The sequence below is a fragment of the Solea senegalensis genome, linkage group LG20 (genome assembly GCF_019176455.1).
Source record: "Solea senegalensis isolate Sse05_10M linkage group LG20, IFAPA_SoseM_1, whole genome shotgun sequence".
Lineage (NCBI taxonomy): Eukaryota > Metazoa > Chordata > Actinopteri > Pleuronectiformes > Soleidae > Solea > Solea senegalensis.
The window spans coordinates 1,888,681-1,904,891 of NC_058039.1; the positions used below are offsets into that span (position 1 = coordinate 1,888,681).

General features: G+C 41.1%; 1 protein-coding gene across 1 annotated transcript in view; it reads right to left on the reverse strand.

Annotated features, from left to right (window-relative positions):
* LOC122786453 (exostosin-1b) overlaps nt 1-16,211 on the reverse strand; it is a 109,674-nt gene that overhangs the window by 14,100 nt on the left and 79,363 nt on the right. The window contains exons 2-6 of the mRNA XM_044052772.1: nt 15,122-15,215; nt 12,725-12,832; nt 10,766-10,885; nt 5,509-5,641; nt 3,214-3,332 (exon numbers count right to left, since the gene is read on the reverse strand). Coding sequence (XP_043908707.1) covers nt 3,214-3,332; nt 5,509-5,641; nt 10,766-10,885; nt 12,725-12,832; nt 15,122-15,215 — 574 coding nt within the window. The remainder of the gene's footprint in view (nt 1-3,213; nt 3,333-5,508; nt 5,642-10,765; nt 10,886-12,724; nt 12,833-15,121; nt 15,216-16,211) is intronic.

Below are 16,211 nucleotides of genomic sequence, written 5' to 3' on the forward strand. Positions count from 1 at the left end.
TTGAACAGGTGTGCCTAATAAAGCAGCCAGTGAGATCACACACAGACGTGAGAACTGCCTTAATCCACTATTCCTGTTGGAATAGAAAGATGAGTGTGTGTATTTATATATATATACATATATATGTATATATACACATGTACATAAACATATATACTGTATGTATAGGTACACAATCACAGCAGGGGTTCCAGTGTCAGAAAGCATCCTATTTCGCCTCCTCTGCACCTCCACATTCTCTCAGTCCCATTGGTTTATTCATATCCACGTCCCTTTCTTCACGCGCTCTAAACCCCCCACACCTCCCTCTTTCCTGCACAATGAGGCTGTGTACCTGTGGAGCTCCACTTTGCATGCACAAATGAGGGAGCGTTTTCTCATCCAAGTGTGGCTTCGAGTGTGCTGATAATGGAATGACTGGCTGGGTTTTGCCCCTCGGTGACACGGCTGGAAATAACGCAGGCCTCGACACTTTATCGACTGACGTGTGTTTGCAGCATAGATGAACAATATTTGTCCATAATTGTTGTTGTAATTCATTGTTTTCACACAACATCTATCCACATCTTTACTTTTATGAAAACACAAGTTAACGTTACATATATATAACATTTATATAGAGGTGAAAGTGTTGTTTCCTGCCAGAGGGCGTTACCTTGGTTGTGTGACTACATTACTATATGTGTATCATAACTATCAATTCAAAGATAATAATTCATGATTTGAGTAATGTTAATAAATGACTGAGGGTTCCTGTGACACCTGTGATGTAATGAACTGTATATAAATATGTGCCAGTGATGTGGATACGTTTTTAACATCATCTCTGTAATTAGAGATGATGTAATTGGCTTAATGAATTTTAATTATTGGCTTTGAAACGTCTGTTTGTTTCTGTTGTTTGTTTGATTCTTTTCTTACAGTATTTAATTAAAAAGGCTTATCTTTTATTCTTATTTATTATACTATTATACTATTAAACTTTTGTGACACCCTAGTGGGATGTTTGCATTTTCTTGTGAACCTGAAACAAATGTTGGATGATTATTCTTTAAGCTACATGCTGTAGTGCTCCAGCTTTTTCATTAGCGATGGCACCTGGTGAATGAGTGTGAATGGGTGTGAATGGGTGTGAATGAGTGAAAACAGAGGTGCAAAGCAACTGTGAGAGGTCATCAAGAGTAGAAAAGCACCATATACATTTCACTCAAGGTCCACTTGTTCTGCCACATCAGAGTTTTTGAAAAAGTTCTCTTTCTCAAGGATAAACTTGAGAATCTGACATTTTTGTATTTGGTATTTTGTGAATTCTTTTGAATCACTTTAAACCTTTTTCACATTCCCAGCCCTTCATTCCTTCTTATAATTATTTTCACCCTGTGTTCTATTGCGTTCACCACCTTTATTTAACTTTTCATTGATTCTCTTGTTTGCTCTTTACTTGGTCTTGTGTGACACGGTCTTCTTGCTTTTTTTTTTAATCCTAATTCTTACAGATATTTCAGTGTTCTGAATTGTGTGGCTTTGCCCTTGTGTTTCTTTTTCAGGCACTTTATAAACTTACATATTTACAGGTTATGTGTAAACAACATTATTCTTATTATATATTATTACAAGAGCTTTTGCAGTTTATGTCAAATGTGTGTGCATATTTATCATCACAATACACTCATTTGCATAATGGGAAATGTGGGTTGCAGTGCCATGTTAAAATAAAATAAAAACGCAAATTCTTCAGTTTCATTTAAAAAAATGAACTTTTAAAAATAATATGTTATTATTCTGGTACGAGAACTGGCTCGCTCGCATGGACGACTTCATACACAAAGTAAACACACACACACACACACAAACATCCCGCCCACGCGGAACAAACATTCATACGCATATCTGTTCCAACACCCAATCAAAGCATCGGACACTCATGTACAGCTCTCACACGGAAATGCATGACTCCCACACACAACACTAACTCCTGCTGCTTACTCACACACACACACACACACACACACACACACGCACACACACACACCCACACTCACCTTCACTCACACAAACACAAAGCAGCCATCGGGGAGGAAATTCCATTTCATTTCCCACACTGGTAAGGAACAAGTAAGGGAATCAATACATGCCATCTCCCTCTGTCCTGAGGGGAATTTTGCTGCCATGAAGACAAATGTATCACTGCAACAAAATGTTGCTCTAATTCAATCTACTACAGTTAACACACACACACACACACACACACAGGATGGAGAATGAGCTCTGTTGTAGCCGTATCATCCACATAAAGTGATGCAATTTTGGGAGTATTTTACTATCCCTGTGAGGGGGACAATCATTGATGTAACGCATGCCCCCGTAAATCACAACTACACGCTGAAACTGCAGCTGTAGCACAATGACATATAAGTGTGTCGAGGTTCCCACCACGACGATAAAACAATAACGTTTTATTTGAAACATGGTTGTAGCAGCTAATGACACCGAGTTCACTAAAAGAATGAGAGATCATTCTTTCCATTTCAGCTATGGTTCACAACATCAGCGCTCGGTTACACTGCTGAAACCAAAGGTCACATGTCCATCCATCCATCATCCGTCCATCATCCATCCTCTACCGCTTTACCCTCCACATGAGGGTCATGAGGTTTACACCTACGGTCAATTTAATCCCCATATTGCATGTTTTTAACTGTGGGAGGAAACCGGAGAACCTGAGAACACCTGCGCACACACACACGCAGAGAACATGCAAACTCCATGCAGAAAGACACTTGTTCCGACCGGGTCGCGAACCCGGGTCTTCTTGCTGCAAAGGCAAGACGCCAACAGCTCCAGCAGGGACATAAGAAATAAGAAATATTGTTAACAAAAGGTTCCTTTAATAAAATCCACGTCACCTGTCACGTTTGTCTTCTGTTGTAAACCCAAACTAAACTAACTCCTCACACCAAAGACCGTGGAGAAAATCAAAGATTTTACATCACGGCACACAGGAGCTATATTATACAGTATATTATATATTCATATTATTCATATGAAGCTAAATAACAAATGCATCCTTAAAAGTATCAAATACTGTTTTATCAGGTGAGTCTTTTATAAAGAGGCAGAAGCTAGGATTCAACAAGTGTTTGTGCGCTGACTGTTTGTTGACTATGTCACACACACACACACACACACACACACACACACAGTGTGCCTTACCTGTGCACAGTACTGGGACTTGGCCACCGCTGCCAGGAGCTTGAGAATGGGCTGTGACTGGGACACCAGAGGCGAGACGGCGTGGATGACTGCTGTGAACTTGGGGTGCGGTTTAATTCCTGAAACACAGGCAGACAAACAGTCAATGAAAACTCTGTTGTAAAGCGAGCGTCGATTCAAAGGTCAGAATAAAGCCTGATGACAAATGAAGGCACTTTACATAACTCCTCTGAGCCTGTCGTCCGTTAAAGGCAGATGATTTAAATGTCAGCGATGTGAGTTTGTCTTGAAATATTCAACTCCATCACTTCTGTAAACTCCTCGGCTGTATCTCCAAACCACCACTGATGTGACTTTGAATTCACTCTGACGTGATGTTGGATTAGAGTAATTGAGACTGAAAATTAGAGCAGGAAATAAGATATTGAGCGAGACGGATCACAGAGGCCGTTCAACTTTTCTTTTTTTGCTAAATTAAATCTAATCTAACCCAAACCAACAAAGCATAGCATGGAGGAGATAGCATTAGCACAGTCTCCTTTACGCTGAGCAACCTTTATGAAGGAGGATACACAGCGTTTTCAGCGGTGATGACAAAGTATCAAACTTTTAAAACACCTGGGATCTACACGCTCATATAAACAGAACTGTGACGTAACAATGAAGAATGGAGAAGATTTACTCTTCTGACCTTTATTCCATTTATTGCATTGAATGAAGAATTCCTTCTTTTTTCTTGAGATAATAATCAGACACTTAGATGACCCTGAAAGTACCATTTTCTTATTAATTGTTCTTATTGTAATTCACTTGCGTTTGTTTTCCACCAACGGCCACAGTAAATACCCTGTGTTGTGTAAGTGCTTCTCAAACCTTTTATAGAGAAAATATTAACGCCATGGACGGTAAAACACAGAGGTGTAAACAGGTCGAGCAAAGTCAGCAGAGGCAGATTTATTCCCAGTAAGATCGGTTTTCCCTCTCATCATCCTCCTCTTCCTCACATATACTTCACACACACACATATAGCAACATTAGATTAAGATAGAGCGAGAGATGAGACGACTCTAATTATTATTATTATTATTATTCATCAGTTTCCTTTTCTACGCACTCCAGTCAAAATTCAGCAACTCCACTCCAATGACAGTATAAACAGCATTATATACAGTGGAACAGTATTTCTGATTGTCCTCCAAGTACCACCAGAGGAAGCTCACGTACCACTGGTGGTACACGCACCACAGTTTGAGAACCATGGGTACAAGCTATGTCTGTTCTGATTGACTTGTATTTTTTCAACTATTTGATCCTAAAATCAAATCCACTATCTGATAAATAACTATATATGTATATATACATATGTATATATATATACATATGTATATATATATATACATATGTATATATATATACATATGTATATACATATATATATATACATATATATATATATATAAAATGTTTTGTTTTTTTGCTGCAACCCTCTCATTATTCATCATATACAATTGCCCATATTATAAATGTGTGTAAATGGAAAGCAAAAGGGAAAAAGCTGTTAGCGACCACTTAGCCATGACCTCAGTAATGACCACAAATCAATGTAATAATTTAAGTAATACCTCTGTGACAAATCTAAACCTTATTATCTTTGCAGAGGCTAATGTTATGCCAGGGCAATTACATTTTTAAAGGTGTACCTAATTAAGTGACGCCTGAGAGTATACAAATCATTCTTTTCTTTATTGTCAGTGTGCGCGTGTGTGTGTGTGTGTGTGTATGGTATATATGTGTGTGTGTGATGGCCTGGAAGCAGAGGATGATGATGATGATGGAGTGAAGTATAGAGAGGAGCCTGGGTCACAGACATGTGGGGGGGAGGGGGGGCAAAGCAGCTGAACCATAGCAGGTGGAAATGAGGAAATACCATTGCTGCTGTAGCAGCAGCAGCAGCAGCACTGCTGACTCAGAGACCAATGATGGACGTGTTGGTGTGTCAGCAGGACTAATACAATCATTCCTCCACTGCACTTGCTACTGGAGGAGGGCGATAGATGAGTGGTGAAGGCCAGACATCAGCTGCTCAGACCAGGTCCAAACCCAGTCACAGCTGGATGCAGATCTACAGGAGTAACAGTCATTGTGACTAAATAAACATTTGGCTGCTGATGTGATGGATAGCGAGGACAAACCTCCAAAGAAAACTCTTCAGCCTAAACTTTGTGGACGAGTTCATATGAAGCGTGACAGCGGTGATGTGGCGGCACTTTGTCCGGTCTGTGATGTGTTACTGACCCAGTGTTGCGTAGTAGAAGGGGAAGTCTCCCAGGTATCCAGAGTACTGCGGCAGGGCAAAGAGTCCCCCAGGGTGACTGTTCCACATCAGGCTGCTCCTGGAGCCGTGCTCCAGCACTCTGTCCTGGATGATCTGCACACACAGCACACAAGAATGAACACAGATTAGACAACTAATGACATCATCGCCGTTTCAAGGACATGATGTCATATTAAAACTTCTTTTTTGTCCATTTAAATTTGTCCTAAAATGGATTATCTCGTCTCATGAATGCAAAAGGGAGATATGATGCATAGGCATGAAAATGATCATTTATTAACAATTTAGTACAAGGTAGGTTGACATATTAAAAAAGCTTTATATTAAGCTTTTCAAGAGGAATTTAAAACCTATCAATACAGTTATTGTTGGACAGGATCAAACCGCTGTCTCCATAAAACTACCTACATACAACAACGTGTTTGAAGAGACCTAATAAAACTTTGTCCGGGGCTAAAATAACCTCATCTGCCCCAACCAATCAGGAATACACCAATGGTTCCTCCTGGTGAGAGATTACGCAGTGAGTGCATGGATGTGTGAAAACACACAGCGATCCTACATCTCTGAACGTTCTGTCGCGTGAACTCGTGTGGACAGGACCGGGATTGGTGTGGCAGCCATCTTTGGTGATCCAAGCCAGTGAAGGAGGAAACTAAAAAAGCCCTCTCTCGTAAACCTCAGTGGCTTTTACTGGGTTGTATTACTGGGTTAAGGAAATCAGATTATTTGAGCAAACACTAACTCAAGATTAAAGTCAAAATTTCCCTTAAATTGCAGATGACTCATAAAAATCCTCTCAAGAAATGATCTGAGTTGATTGAGGAGAAAATTAAATATTGATTTATTGATTTCACCCCACAAAAATGCCAAGAATGTGAATAAATGTCAAAACATCACTGATGTTCAGACTTCCACGGAGCCCATTTCAGTGCAGAGTGATACTCAGAGTATTCAAGACTCTGTCAGTGAATTAGCAGCTCAAAATGGAAAAGGAACTAAGAGCATGTCTGCGGGCGTCGAATGGAAACTAGAAGCTAGCTCGGATTTCCAAATATTTGCTCCGTCATCGTCTCAATAACAACTACTGATTGTGTCAGGAGTGAGAAAAGAGCTGAGACATTTCTGTTATTGTGTATTATTTTCTCTGCAGGCAAATCAAACTGAAGCTCCTTACAAAACAAATCAGAACGTCACAGCCAAACAACTCAAGATCCTTTCTTTTTCTTTGAGGACAGACATACAGTTGATGTGCCTTTGAGCCAAAGCTAATTTACTTTACCACTGCTGACTCTGGAGATGATAGCAGCTGTTGGCATGGCAACAAAGGATATTTATTATGATGTAATATTCAGGCTTTTGAAAATAAAGTGGTAATAATAATACGGAGAATAAAGTTTTCCAATTATGAGAAAGAAAAAATTGGAATATTCCCAAAATAAAGATGTAATATTACGAGAATCCTAATATTAAGAAAAAAGACGTAAAAACACCAAGAATAAAGTCGTAATATTACGAGAAAGGTTCATTTTGGCGATTCATTTAAATATTTTAACACGTTAAAAAAAAAAGACTGTTGTTTGTTTACTTCTGCTGGCGACTGACCCATGAAGGGCTGAAAGAAGTCATTGGCATCCTCTTATAATCTATAAATTATAATCCTCGAGACGAACCATGGTGTCAAGTACACACACACTTTGTATGAGGACACAGGAGCTCTCACAGGAGAACACTGGACTACAGCGTATTTCACTGATAAAGACTGTGATTAAAACATCGGAGACAAGGCATGTGCTAACATTTACTGGGTGTTACATCTGTTATTAGTTCTGTTCCAGAATATAAGAAAGACGCCTCTAAAGAAGTTTTATTTAAGTTTAAAGAAAGACATTAAAACTGTTTTGAATTTAAATCTACTTTTTGTGTCGATTCTACAATCATTCCATGATTTTATAAAAATAAATATCTCTTATAAGCTTAATATATATATATATATATATATATATATATATATATATATATATATATATAAATATATATATATATATATTTATATACATATATATAAATATACATATATATATACATATATATATATATATATATATATACATATATATATATATATATATATATATATATGTATATACAGACACACGTGTGTATTGAATATTATCTACATATTAAAGTCAGCAGCGTCAGGATAGTCAGACAGGAAGCGGGTGAGAGCAAGTAAGAGCTGATCAAATTGTAAAAAGTTAATAAAACAGCCAGAGGGGGCGTAATGTAATAACACTGACAAAGGCAGGTTCTATAAATTCATCATTCAGAGACATAGATGGTGAGGAAGAGGCGGGGACTAACATAACAGCCCAGTGTGAGTTTGTTTTTACTTTCTTCGTCCCTGAGGGAAGTTGATGTCCATTTGCCTCAGTGGAACAGATTAACTTGAGAAGCCTTGGCTTGTCTATAAAAACACTGGCTGCCACCTTAAAAACCCCGAGCCCTTTTTTACGTCTTATGAGGGGCAATTTTGCTCGCTTGGCTGCAGCTCCTCCCCCGTCGGCAGCCCTCAGCCGGGACATGATGGACGACTCAATCTCACCTCGGAGCAGCTACAATCAACCAATTAGAGCATGATAGATAAATCCTGCTTCCCTGTGAGCACACTGTGAGCCCGGCTCTAATAGGCGGGTTTAATAGGTGTACCAGTGCCGCAGATCCGGAAATGTTGACCTTGTGATTGGTCGAAATTAGTCCAATTTCTGACAGGAAACGCGGCGTGATAGATTGTGTGTCTTTGTTTTGCTGTGCACGCACACGCACGCACACACACACACACACACACACACACACACACGCACACACAGTTCAGAGTGGATGTTGAAAGTCATTTTAGCGCCGGTGTGTTTGTGAACGTGGGCGATGATATCACAGTGTGTGTGTGTGTGTGTGTGTGTGTGTGTGGTTACAGATGTGTAAAGAGGGCGAGGGAGGACCTGTGGGGGGTGAACAGGCTCGACAGGATGAATAAACCATGTTGCTTGTTATCTTGGGGGCCACGGCAACGCCACACACATATGTCACCCCTTCCCCTCGTCACTCCCTCACAACCCCGCCCCTTCTCTTGACTGTTTTTTTTACAAGACAGTCACTGACGATCAAGCGTTTAGGCATCGTTATATTCAATATAAACACACACACACACACACAGGTTTTCACCATGTCACCGTGCTATTTAGTGTGGATCGACAGCATATCAGCGAGGTTATGGCTGGGTGGTGTCATGCGACTCTGCACCCTGACATATGATGGAGTGAGGAGGCGAGGAACGCTGGGACAGACACACAAAACAGACTAAACTCTAACAACTGAAGCCATGATCGGGGACGGCTGTGGGGACGGTGCTGGAGTCGGGCCACGCCTCCAAAAACACCGTCAGAAAACCAATTCACACAGAGAAACAATGAACAGACGTCAATGACAATGGAAACGTGATGACTGTGTGAGGTTACGTGAGGAGGACCAACCTCTGGTGAGGAACCGTCGCTACTACAATGAAGATGAGATTGAGTGAGGGACTCACTGACCCACAGGTGCGTACGAGCAGCTGAAAAGCAACAGCTGATATCACGGGACTGTTGACAGGTTTATTGTAAACAGATTTACAGCTAAATCCAAACACGTCCCAAGTCCCAGTTTTCTGGTTGTTAGGACGGAGACACTCTTCCCTCACAGCTGTCCACTGTGTTCAGGCGTCCCTATCACCAAAGTATAATCGTATCAGTATCTGTATATGATACCGCTCCCTGGCCGTGACTGAACACATGTGTGTCACATTCAGATGGAGGTCCAGTAAACAGTAAATAAGATTTCATCATGGAGAAGAGTCTCACTCCACAGCTTTAGAGCTGCAGTGAGGGAGGAAATGAAATGCATGATGGGCCACTGCGATCAGAGAGGAGGCATTCTAGCTCTTATTTGTACCCAAATGTTTAAATGCACTTATTATAAGTCGCTTTGGATAAAAGCATCTGCTAAATGACATGTAATGTAATGTAATGCAACTTCAGCACTCACAGGTTTTATCAGACTGTCCTCCGATGACATATATTGGGTTATTGTTAACAGAGTGGATGCACATGTCACTGAGAGACAGTCAGAGAAAGAGAGACAGGCTGGTGAACTTTGAGGGTTACTCCACTTGAGAGTGGATTGAGCTTCAGGTGATTTAAATGATGGCTGGAGGAAGCGTTCCCCCGGGTTCCGTGGTGGTCCCACCAGTGTTTGCTTCCACGGGCTTCCGACAACCACAGATGACCTGCATACTTTCATGAAGTGCCCACACAGGTGGCCTGTAGAGGGGACTGAGTGGATGTGGGGGGATAAAGTGGGCAAACACAGGCGAGGCCACCACGGTCCAGATGTGATCACAGGATCATACAGAACATACAAAGCCACACAAGCATCCCATATTCAAACCTACAGTCTGTTTATCTGTTTGTCTCTGGACTGTGGGAGGAACTCGTACCTGTGGAAAACCCACACAGACACAGAGAGAACAGGACGCTGAACCAGAATCTGAACCTTGTTGCTGTAAGGCACAGCTGATTTTATCACTTTCATTTGTACAAAAGAGTTTATCACATATTGTGAGAAACCTGGGCAAACACCCAACGACCTCCCACTCCTCCTACACAGGATCACTGTAATCGTGTTTTTCGCTTGTTTTTCCACACGTTTACACTTTGACGTCACGGCACATTTCCCTGGAACAACTTTGTATGTTTCAGTCCTTTTCTGCCAATTATCGCAGTTGGACAACTTTAAAACAAGCATTATTACACGAGTAATGGAGCCTTTGACTCCGTGGCCCCTTACCCCTCTTAACAATGCTACTACAGAGAATGTGATAATACTCAGTAAAATGAGGAGATTCCAGAGTTGTAACGAGAGACGAACGCCCTTTGAATAAAACAAAAGAAAGCAGCTCATGAGAACGTGTTGGCGAACATGTGCTGGGAACTCTCTGTAAATGACACTTCCCATGGTTTTATTCAGCTTCTGGCCTTGAATCACAGACACTGCAGCTCTCTGAGAGAAGGATTGATGATGGAGGAGGCAGAGAGATGGAGAGAGGCCAAGAGGGCGGGTGGTGTAATGTATGTGCATGCACACGTGTGTGTGTGTGTGTGTGTGTGTGTGTGAAATCCTCACCTCCAGTGTGCTCAGCACTATCTTTTCCACAGAGGAGAAGTAGGCCTCCCACAGGAACTGCGTCTGTTGTCTGAGGGACAGGATCTTGTCCTGGTGGATGGAGCGCACCGTGGTTGGAATCTGTGAAATGACACACAGCAGTCAGTCAGCAGTAAACACTGAAGCCAGCGTTTAATGAGTGAACTGGGACCTTAAATGTGGTGATGGGAAGATTAGAATGGGTCCCGTGGACACACTCACAAAGCTCTATTAAGTGATGGGAACTGCGGCGGATACTGTATTGTTTTCTGAGCAGCAGCCACAACTATATTTAAGTAATCTGGGTCTGGTCCAAGTATTTAATGACTCCTCAGACTAGCTCATAAGACCTTGAGGGAAAGTCCAACTCATGTTTAAGTTTGATCTTTGAGGATCCTGAGAGTGAAGTCTCCTGACTGTCCAGTTGGTTGCCAACATGAGCCAAAATGTAAAGTTCCTAACTTTTCTGAGAGCTGAAGAAACCCTTGACAACGACCAGTCGAGTGTATAGTGCATTAGGGTTAATTAAATGATCCTTGAATGAAGTGACCCCATGTGTACAGTGTATTGTTTGCGTCTAACACAATAAAAGAATAAATAAAAATAAACCCTCAGAAATATGGCGTCTCCGGCACAGTGGCAGCTCTGCAGGCAGCTCGTAAACATTATAAAACTCAATGTCAAACAATATTATCAGACACTTCATACAAATGACCATTTAATGGGCAGATAATTACCTTTCTGACGTACCCCTGTGAAGTTCACACAATATTTGCCCTCACCTGGAACAATGACAGGCTTTAGCTCTATTCAGACGGGATTAGTTTTACATGGGTCGGTGGAGTAATGTCATTTTACTCCATGATATCACAGACACAACAAAATGACCCACAGCGTGAAACTGGACCCGGGAGGAAATGCTGCGGTTCATTTTGGTTTGGAGAGAACATCGGTGTCAGTGAGAGACTATAGTGCATCACCACACACAATTGTTACCTAAAACCAGTACAAGTCTTGTGCTTTCTTCTTTGGGTTCAGTATGGTGTTCAGTATGGTGTTCAGTATGGTGTTCAGCTTGGTGTTCAGTGTGGCGTTCAGTGTGGTGTTCAGTATGGTGTTCAGTATGGCGTTCAGTATGGTGTTCAGTGTGGTGTCTCAGTATGGTGTTCAGTGTGTTCAGTATGGCGTTCAGTATGGTGTTCAGTTCAGTATGTGTTGTTTCAGTATGGTGTTCAGTATGGTGTTCAGTATTCAGTGGTGTTCAGTGGTGTTCCATGTGTGTCAATGGTGTTCAGTATGGTGTTCATTGTTCAGTGTGTATGGTGTTAGTAGTTCAGGGTGGTGTTCAGTGTGGTGTTCAGTGTTCAGTATGGTGTTCATGGTATGTTCAGTGTGGTGTTCAGTGGTGTTCAGTAGTTTATGGTGTTCAGTAATAGTGTGGTGTTCAATTCAGTATGGTGTTCAGTGTGTATGTGTTCAGTGTGTCAGTCAGTGGTGTTCAGTATGGTGTTCAGTGTGGTGTTCAGTGTGTTGTGGCGTTCAGTATGTTCAGTGTTCATGGTGTGCAGTGTTCAGTATGGTGTTCAGTATGGTGTTTCAGTGGTGTTCGGTGTTGTGTGTTGGTGTTGGTGTTCAGTGGTGTTCAGTGTGTTCAGTATGGTGTTCAGGTGGTGTTTTCAGTGTGGTGTTCAGTATGGCGTTCAGTGTGTTGTTCAGTGTGGCGTTCAGTGTGGCGTTCAGTATGGCGTTCAGTATGGTGTTCAGTATGGCGTTCATCGTACGCCAAAAACACCCAAGGTTTGCCACAGACTTGTCCATGCGTTCATTTTTATTAACATTAGAAGAACAGGTTTTATTTCAGCTGCAGGATTCGCTGTTGTTTTTTCAATCTGGTAAAGTTTCCGGTGAGACTTCTGTGTGGGCGTGTCTTAAGGCCGTTACCTGCAGCAGGAGCCTCTCGTCGCCGATGACTGCAGCTGTGTTCCAGTCAATGATCTCGGAGAAAGGCAGCTCCCAGCCGTTACTCAGCATCACCGGCACACATGCAGCCTGAAACACAGACAGAGAGGGGAACTTAGATTAGTTTATGTCAGGAATCATCTGTTCCGGCGACTCCTAGAGAGGCGGAAGTATTCTGAAATATTCTAAAAGTAGATTTCTCTCAATATCCTGAAAACTTCAAAACGACATCACTGCCGGTGCTGACACCACAGCCCACCGAAAAATCCCTGACAACCAACAGATGAGTGAGTTTTCAGTAACTCTTGGTGCACCCCCTAATCGCACCGAGTCTCGCGGCGACGATCAGGTGTGAAAACGACCTCAAACACGAAGCAGTTGAGGGTTTTACAAGCAAAACAATGAGAGGGAAAAAACAGATTTGGGTAATGAGTTCTGTGCGGGCCACGACGAGCAACAGCGTTCACATTAAACGCTGTGTCATGAATTTTTCATAGAAAAACATCAACATGTCGACAGTCAGATAAACATAAGCCAACTAAGCGACAGTTTGGGGCCCCCAATATATTCTATATTTAATTTAATACACAAAAATAATGCCTTTATTACAAGATGAACAGTTGTTTTTGATTCTGCTCGTGTTCATTTGATTTCTAACTGAGAGGCTTTGAATCATTTATCTGTTCTGTGAATAACAGAAGAGCAGCACGTTCAGGGCCGGCCCGACTGTTTCTGACAGAACTGTGTGTCAGTGAAGCCGCACCTGTTGACACTTCAATATTAAACTGTGACTTTGGGAGCAGGAGAGTTTATTACTCAGAGCAGGAGACGCAGCAATGAGAGGAGGAAGGGAAATTCAAAAAGCAGAGGAAAATGGATTTAGATGCAAAAACTGTGTGTCTGTGTTACCTCTTTAGGACTTTTTCTGGTCTAAACACCTCATTTTTCAGGCTCTGCTTAATTCAGATGTGACTGTGAGTTAGGATTAACTGGTTCAGGTTTAGGTGTGGGATAAAGCTTAGTTTAGTCTTTAGTCCAAATGAATGGAAGTCACTGCAGCCGAGCCTGAGGGTCACTTCTGGTTTAACTGACACCTCTATGACCTGGGAGCGGCAGGGGTGATGTCATTTAATCCTAACCATACCAAGGAATTCAAGGACCTGTGGGACCTGTGATTTTTTTTTTATTTATTTAAATTATTATTTATTAATGATTTAAGCAACACAATTTTAAGTGGAGTTAAAACGATTCATTGTATAAAAAAGACAACAAATGAGTGGAAATGACCTCATTGCTGCAGTCATAATCAGACTATGAATCGCATTATGTTAGTCTGACTAAAATCGTAATATGCATGTAAACACACTGATTGTTAGCATCTATCACCGTAGCTCAGCTCATTTCATTCAATGGAAAAAGCTCAGTTGCACAAAGTCAACGGGTTAATTCAGCACTTCATTTAAAAATAGCCTCTTTATTTGTAGGAGGATTATATAAAAATAGATGCTACAATGCTACTGTCCTCTAGCTCTCTGATTATTCATTCACAAAGAGAACGTAAAGACTTAAGAGTGTTTTAAACCTTGGACATTAAATTAAAATTAAAGAGTATTTTTGTGACTGTATTGTTTGTATTTGCCAGGTCTCCCTTGGAAACGAGGTTTTCTGTATATTTAAGGGTCATCCTGGTTAAATCAGCTTAAATGAATAAATATGATGTAAATATGTCAAAATGAACCTTGAAAAGTGCAGGAGTGACTCTGAACTACATAAAAGTAAAGCGAGGGACGACGGTTCAGGATCATGGACGTGCTTTTCTCTCTAAATATAGTTTTTATTAATTCAGGAAACTTCAAGATTATTTTCAAAATGAAAGCCTAACGTTACTTCACGCTGATGTACATGTGAAAAGTGGTTTAGGGGTTAGTCACACTCTAAATCCAAATTCATTAAAAACATTTGAGTCCGTGTGACACAGTCACTGAACTGAAATACGACTGAAGCGGCTTTCAGCAGCACTGTCGCTAAACACACCTAAACTAACTCCAGACTGTTAAACATGGAGATTTTAGACGTTTTCATGTCTTTTTAACTGATCTACAGTTCGACCGTCTGTTTACGTCACATTTAGCATCGACTCAGCTCACGTACCAACAAAAAGCACCAGGTTAAAGCAGCGATCACGAATGAAAAGCAAACACAAACAAACAGTAGAGCGGAGTCAAGTCGGCCCGAGTAGTGTTTCAAATGTTTTTCTTGTAAAGAGTTGTTGCATCTTAAGTTCAGCACCAAGTCTAACTGTATTTCAATTTGTGGCAATAAATGTGTAACATGTCATGTTAGTGTGTGTCTTTGTGTTGTTGTTTAGTTGTTGTTTACCTGCAGCGCCTCAAGGAAGCGAAAGGAACCCAGTCGTCTGCCACGAGGCACCAAACAGAAGGTGGAGTTGTGGAGCATCTCTTTATAGTCATACCTGCAGAGACACAGCGGACACACGTGATGAGTTCATCAGCGGGACATTGATGGTCACGAATTATTATCTTGTCACGATATCAATCAACATTCTTCAATAACACACACAGCGGAAATGAGCGTAAAAAACAAGGAAAAACAAAATCAGGATTTGAAGTAAGGCTGCAAATTCAATTGCAAAATAATCGTAACCACAATTTTCAATTCTAAAATATCCAAATCGACGGAATTAACATATGCAATTATTTGATAAAGACAGAATGTGTGATAAATCAGCCATCAGGTCAGATTCTGCAGAGCTGCGGGAATTTAACAACCATAAAATCGTGGCCTACAGATGAGAAAATGTAAACGCAACAACAACACAACATATTGTGTCGCTGTAATTTGAAGAGGTTCATATTAAACACCACAATTTAAAGCACAGTTCCACTTTAATTCACAAAAAAATGAGGTCTTCCAACGAGTGACAAGAACATAGTTTTTTATTTATTCTTAACTATTTTCCTCGGAGATAAAACTAATAATCTTTCATTTTACAACAATTGCTTAATGAGCGATCACGACAAAATACGTTCCATGAATTTGCACTAAATTGTGATGAAATGAGTGAAACTTTCACATTTACTTTTCTTTTCTGAAGACACACACACACACACCGCCTTCACACCCCTCTATCTTGATGATGATGATGATGATGATGATGATGATGCCCCCATCCCTCTATCTTTCCACTGAGCTGTGCCTTATTGCTCTACAAACAGAGTGATCAACCCTGGCAGAGGTAATGAGCTGAGAGTGACACCTGCTTCCACCACACAGCTGTCTCCCTGTGTGTGTGTGTGTGTGTGTGTGCGCGTGTGTGTGCGTGTGTGTGTGCGTGTGTGTGTCAGAGAGGCAGACACAGAGAAAGTGTTTCTGAGCATCAGTCTGTGCTCTTGTTTGCGTCCATGATGTTTTTCCTGTGTTAGGATGTCGTGCTGCACGAGTGTGTGTT